This window comes from Arachis stenosperma, chromosome 4 (assembly GCF_014773155.1).
Source record: "Arachis stenosperma cultivar V10309 chromosome 4, arast.V10309.gnm1.PFL2, whole genome shotgun sequence".
In the NCBI taxonomy this organism is placed as follows: domain Eukaryota; kingdom Viridiplantae; phylum Streptophyta; class Magnoliopsida; order Fabales; family Fabaceae; genus Arachis; species Arachis stenosperma.
The window spans coordinates 41,634,430-41,640,919 of NC_080380.1; the positions used below are offsets into that span (position 1 = coordinate 41,634,430).

Below are 6,490 nucleotides of genomic sequence, written 5' to 3' on the forward strand. Positions count from 1 at the left end.
TTTTCCTGATTATGTTTTCAGCATATAAGATGGATTATAGTGCTGTTGCTGATGAGAAATTCTTTCATCTTATCTTTTAGATTGATTTCAGACCTAGTGGTCGCTATAGTTTTGGCAACTTGTGGTGGCGTTGCATTTGCTTTTGCGGGACAACCGGCCTGAATTTTTTTTTCTAAGCTTATTAGCTGAGAAAGTATACTTTGATTCAGAGGAAGTGTGTGCTTGTATTGTCACATGTGGTGGCCTTTGTCCAGGTTTAAATACAGTCATAAGAGAAATAGTGTGTGGCTTGTATCATATGTATGGGGTTCACAGAGTTCTTGGAATTTAGGAAAGAAAAACTATTGAAAATGAAAAGACAAACCAAGCACACGCTAAACTTGTGTGTTGGCTTAAATTTGTAGGAAGGATACCCCGGATTTTATTCTCGGAACACAGTTCCTTTGACACCAAAGGTTGTGAATGATATCCATAAGAGAGGTGGGACCATACTTGGAACATCATATGGTGGCCATGATACCTCAAAGATTGTTGATAGCATTCAGGATAGAGGCATCAATCAAGTTTATATTCTTGTAGGGTATGGAACTTAGATGGAGGCTGCTTTGATTTTTGAGATAATCCTTCCTTGATGGATACAACACTTTTACAAGTCAAATAAATGTGTACTCATAAGGATTAGTTCTTTACAATGTTCTGAAAACCGGACCGGACCGGCCGGTTCAACCGGTTTAACCGCGAACCGGCGCTGCAGGCGGTCCGGTCCTTATCTGAAAACCGCAGAGGGAAGAACCGTTCAAGAACCGGCGAACCGGTCAAAAACCGGCCGGTTGGACCGAACCGGTGACCGGCCGGTTATGCATCTTTCACAAAACGACGCCGTTTTGCGTTTTAAAAAAAATAAAAAAACCAAACCCGACCCGACCCGCCCGTGGAGCACCCCCCCTTTCTTCCCCCGAGCCCCAACCCCATTCATTCAGCAATCATCATCTCCAATGGAGAAGAAGAACCCTAGCGGCGCTGCCTGAAGCCCTGTCGCCATCCCTCGCCCCCGTGGTGTCGCCACTCGCCATCCTCAGCTCCAGCAACCCTCCAATCTCCGGCGTCGCCTGGTTCCTGCTCATCTTCATCTTCTCGTCGCCTGGTGCCCACAATTTCGATCGTCTTCATCTTCACCAGCACGCAGTAGCCTCTCATCGGCGGTCCTCAACGGTCAACACCGGGAGCCCTCCATCGACCCCAGGTGAGTGACTCGTCCTCTGCTCATTTCTCTTTGTCCTTCGCCTCGTCCTCTGTAAACTGAACTGAAGTTACTCAAGTTAGACCTCTGCTCATATTCTGTTTCTCTTTGTCCTCATATTCTGTTTCTCCTCGTCCTCAATGTTCAATTTCTGATTTCAATTCCTGTGAACTTGCTCTTTGTCAACTGTGCTGTGAACTGAACTGAACTGAACTGCATGTTGCCATTTTCTGCTCTATTTTGTGAACTGAACTGTGCATTTTCTGCTCTGTCTTGTAGCTTAATTCCTCTTTGTTGCACAATTTCTATTTGTTGGTCAACTTGGTGTTTGGTCCTCTGCTCTATTTTCTGCTCTTTTTTGTGAACTGAACTGTGCAGCTCAATTTGTGTTCTGTGGACTTGCTCTTTCAATTTTCTAATTTCAAATTCTGATTTCAATTCTTGTTTACTTGCTCTTTGTCAACTGTGCTTTGAACTGAACTGAACTGAACTGAATTTGTTTGTAGCTTGAGTATTTGACATAATTAGTTGCTACTTTGATTTTGAATTTCTAATTTTTCGGTATTGATTTGATTTGATTCTTTTTTTCTTCAATTTTAGTTACAGATTTAAGATCAAAGGTTGCATTTATCTCGCTATTCTACCTCTGGAGAATAAGAAAGTTACTAGCAGGGTACCAATTTTCTTATTCTTACTATTGTTGTTGTTGATCCTTTGCTTTTACTTAATTTCTCATTTCTAAGCTTGTTTTAGTTCATCAGTGGTAATTTTTCCCCATGCTATTGTTGAATAAATCCAAATCATCTGAGCAATTTGCCCAGTAGCTCCTAGAAATTAGAAAAACTTGTTTCTTGCATGAATTGAACCTTTGGGTTCGGTCTATATGCATGCTTAATTCATTGCCTGAATTTGTTTATAGCATAGTTGAGGTTTGATTAATAGCATGAGTTTTAGCTTGCTTTAGGTCTTGTATTTGATTATAGTTGGGGTTTCATTTTATTTTTTGTTTCTTTTACTGATTTGTATTTTTCTTCCTTTTAAACAAATGTTGTTTTGGCTTATCGTTGCATTGGACTCAATTTTAGTTGCTGAAGTTTGATTTTGGTTAATGAATTTATTTCATGCTGTCACATCTAGTTTTATGTATAATGTCTTAAGGGTTATTTAATTTCATTCCCTTTGTTGTTCTAACATCATCTTGAGCGGCTCCCTTTGCTATTCAATCAGCATTGGAAAATTTCGTTGCATCTATATTATTATTTTTTAGCAGTAGATTCAAATCTGAGACTAACCGCATCACATAGATTTTGTAAATTGCCAATGTATAAAGTTTAAAAAATCAGTCTACCGAAGATCTAAGTTGTTACATGAGTCGAAAGAGACAAGGACTGCTAGAGGATCTTCTACATTTAAATTTCATACATGTTTTATTAATTTCAGTTATGAACTGAACTGAACTGAACTGAACTGAACTGCATTGTGTTGTGTTGTGAACTGAACTGAACTGCATTGTGTTGTGTTGTCAATTTCTGATTTCAATTTTTGATTTCATTTTCTATGAACTGAACTGCATTGTGTTGTGTTGTCAATTTCTGATTTCAATTTCTGATTTCATTTTCATTTTCATTTTATTAATTCCAGTTATGGAAGATAGTATTAATCAAGAAGCAACTGCTGATAACAATGCTTCTGTGAATAATAACATGTCTGCCGATACTCCTATTCCGAATGATGCTGCTAATCCTAGTGCTAACGATAGTCATTCACAAGGTTCTTCTAACCTTAGGGGAAAAACAGATTTAGCTTGGAAATATGTTGCTCTACAACACGTGAATGGAAAACCACAATATCAATGTTTATTTTGTCTACAAGTTTTCAATGGAGGTGGAATTCACAGGATGAAGAAGCATCTAGCAAAGATTACTGGAGACGTGAAAAAATGTCCTAAAGTTTCATATGATGTGGAAAAACAGATGGAAAGTTTGTTGAAAGATATTCAGGCCAGCAAAAAGAAAAGAAAAGTAAGTTTTGGTGAAGAGGGTGGTGATGAGGTAGAGGATGCAATTGATGAGGCAATAGCTCAAGAAGAACAGGAACAGCAGCGTACCTCGAGTCAGCAAGGAGTTGGAGGCGATCCAAAGAAAAAAGCCAAAGTCATTCCTCCTATGTTTGCACCAAGAACAACTCCAGGAGCTCAACCAAGTATTAAAAGTGTTATGCAAAACAAAGAGGCGATACACGAGGTTGATAAACGATTTGCTCGGTGGCTTTTGGATTGTAAAATTCCATTTAATGCTGTGATGTCGCCATATTTCCAAGATATGTTAGATGGTGTTGCTGGTATTGGACCTGGTTACAAGGGGCCTTCTTATGATAAGTTAAGGGTTCATTTGTTGGCTGATCTTAAAAGAGAAAGTCAACTGCTAGTTGATAGTTATAGGAGTGCATGGAAGGAAACTGGATGTACCCTCATGGCTGATGGTTGGACAGATCAAAGACAAAGAACATTAATCAATTTCTTGGTGTATTGTTCTAAAGGTTTGTGCTTTCTGAAATCAGTAGATGCTTCCAGTATGGTAAAAAATGCTTCACACTTGTGTACTTTTTTTTCTGAGGTGATTGAATGGATTGGCCCAAATAATATTGTGCATGTTGTGACTGACAATGCAGCCAATTATGTTGCTGCTGGTAGGCTTATCAATAGAAAATATGATAATATCTATTGGTCACCATGTGCTGCTCATTGCCTTAATCTTATTTTAAAAGATATAAGCAGCATGGCGCATATTTCTAACCTTGCAACTCGTGCTTCAAAGATCACAGTATTTGTGTACAATCATACGGTTTTCTTATCTTGGCTAAGAGAAAGACCTAAGTGGAGAGAAATTGTACGTCCTGGTGCAACCCGGTTTGCAACTGTGTTTATTACATTGAAGAGCATCTTTGACCGTAAAAAGGAGTTGCAACAATTGGTTGTAGATTCAATTTTCACTGATCACAAATTAGGAAGGAGTGCTACTGGTAGAGCTGTGAGTGCTATTATTCTGGATGCAAAATTTTGGGACGATTGCTTTACTGTATGTAAACTTGTGAGCCCTCTGATTTACTTGCTGAGGGTTGTTGATGCTGATGACCCCCCATCTTTGGGGTATGTTTATGAAGGAATGCTAAGGGCAGAAGATGCAATTAAGGAGATGTTTAGGCAATCCAAGACTGCATATCAGCCGTACACAGATATTATCAACTCAAGATGGGACAAGCATTTGAAGAAAGATCTTCATGCGGCAGCTTACTTCCTGAATCCTAAATTCTTTTTTAATGAAAATTATAAAGAAGCACCTGATGTTATGCGAGGTTTGCTTGATCTTGTTACCTTGTATTGCAAGTGTAACAATTTGGATTCAGTTCAGGCAATGAAAGAAATACATTTATATAGAGATCGGAAGGAAAGTTTTGATAGACAAGAAGTTATTCCAGCTGCATCTGAACTTAAGCCTGGTAAGAATATGGTTGAATATTTGTTTTAACTTGTTTTATGCTCCTATGTTCTTAATTAATATCTTATAATATGTTATGGTTTTATAATTGGTAGATGAATGGTGGAGGTTATTCGGAGGCTCTGCTCCATGTCTACAAAAGATAGCTGTTCGCATTCTTAGCCAAGCATCTGCTTCTTCTGGGTGTGAGAGAAATTGGAGCCTTTTTGACCAGATTCATACAAAAAGAAGAAATAGATTGGAGCATGATAGACTGAATGACATTGTTTATGTTACCTATAATTTGCGTCTTAAATCCAGGTAATATATGTTTCATGAAATACTATATTGTTTCATTTGTAATCTTTATCATAATAAATTTGTAAATTATTAAATCTCCATATATTGTATTTAACTTTTTAGGAAGGAAAAAGAAAAAAGAAAGCTAAAGACACAACATGATCCAATTGATTATGAAAGTATCAGTCAAGTTGACTTCTGGGTGACTGAAGAGGTTGTAGAGAAAGAGCCTGATCTTCCTAGTAATGTGGATGACTTATTGCGTGAGTATAGTATATTTAGTTTCTAATGATTTATTAGAATCTTGTTAGTTTATAATATAATGATAACATTTCTATTTTATTAGGTGAAATTGATGCTGATTTATATCAAAGTGGCGGTGGTAGTAGTGGTCTTTATGCTGCATCTCTTTCTTCTGCTGATCAGGGTGGGAATGAAGGTGAAGATCATCCCACCGAAGCAGATTTGCAACAAGTTCTTGCAGATTTTGATAATTGATAAACCATGATGTTGGGATTTAATATTTACATATGCTTTTATTACTATTTAACTTTTGAGTTTGGATTTTGATAAGATCATATGTATTTGGTTGATGATATTTTATGTAGTGTTTTTAATTTCAAAGATATTTTAAGATTTGTATCAGACTATAATTATATTTTAGGATGTGTATTTATAATTTATTTACTATTCTACTCTAAAACGGTTTTTCCGGTTGAACCATCGGTTGAACCGGTTAGACCAGTGAACCAGTGAACCAGTGACTAGAGCGGTTTGATGACCGGTCCGGTTTTCTGAACCTTGGTTCTTTAAGTAGGAAGTTAGAAGATGTGGCTTGAAAGTTTCAGTGGTTGGAATTCCAAAAACCATTGATAATGATATCCCTGTAAGGATGCCTTGATTTCAATTCATATCTGAAAGTCTTATACTGAATTACTTCTATTATGCATCACTTCTTTGAATGTCATTATTATTATTATGTGTATTCTGGTAGATAGTGCATTATCATTTAATTTTGGTAACTTCACTTATGAAAATCGTTAGACTTAATATTGCATAACACATTCTTGAAAAAAATATTTTTGGTGTGGTTTGGCATGATTAGAAGGGGGAGACTATTTGATTTGCAGATTAGATCTTTTGTTTGGAATGAGTTGATAAGGTAATTTTTATCATTTTTCCTGCCTTTGGTTTACAAGTCCTATCAAATTTGGTAAGATTTGGTGGAATTCATCTGATTTGAATTTAAATTTTATAGGTTGACCATATTACCCTTTCTTAATAGCTTATTTAGTAAAATGGAATCAGAGGAAATCCATTTTGATAAGTTTAAAAATTAGGACTTGACTTAATCCAATTTTATAGTGAGTTATCACAAAAATAAATTTCTAACCCAAATCATTTATCATTTTTAAGCATTCAAAATACAATGTTGGATATTTTCATTTTTCATTTTATACAAGCTATTTATATA

At 36.5% G+C, this 6,490-nt stretch overlaps 1 protein-coding gene across 1 annotated transcript; it reads left to right on the forward strand.

The window, feature by feature from the left end:
* The first annotated feature begins 2,883 nt into the window (after positions 1–2,883).
* LOC130974910 (uncharacterized) lies at positions 2,884–5,514 on the forward strand. Its single transcript, XM_057899750.1, has 4 exons — positions 2,884–4,738; positions 4,833–5,037; positions 5,140–5,279; positions 5,363–5,514. The coding sequence occupies exons 1-4, from the start codon at positions 2,884–2,886 to the stop codon at positions 5,512–5,514; spliced, it is 2,352 nt and encodes a 783-aa protein (XP_057755733.1).
* Positions 5,515–6,490: the final 976 nt, after the last annotated feature.

Coding starts and splice junctions, on each gene's coding strand:
- LOC130974910 (XM_057899750.1), top strand. CDS start 2,884: ATGGAAGATAGTATTAATCAAGAAGCAACTGCTGATAACAATGCTTCT. Junction 4,739..4,832: donor TGCATCTGAACTTAAGCCTG/GTAAGAATATGG, acceptor TATAATTGGTAG/ATGAATGGTGGAGGTTATTC. Junction 5,038..5,139: donor AATTTGCGTCTTAAATCCAG/GTAATATATGTT, acceptor TTAACTTTTTAG/GAAGGAAAAAGAAAAAAGAA.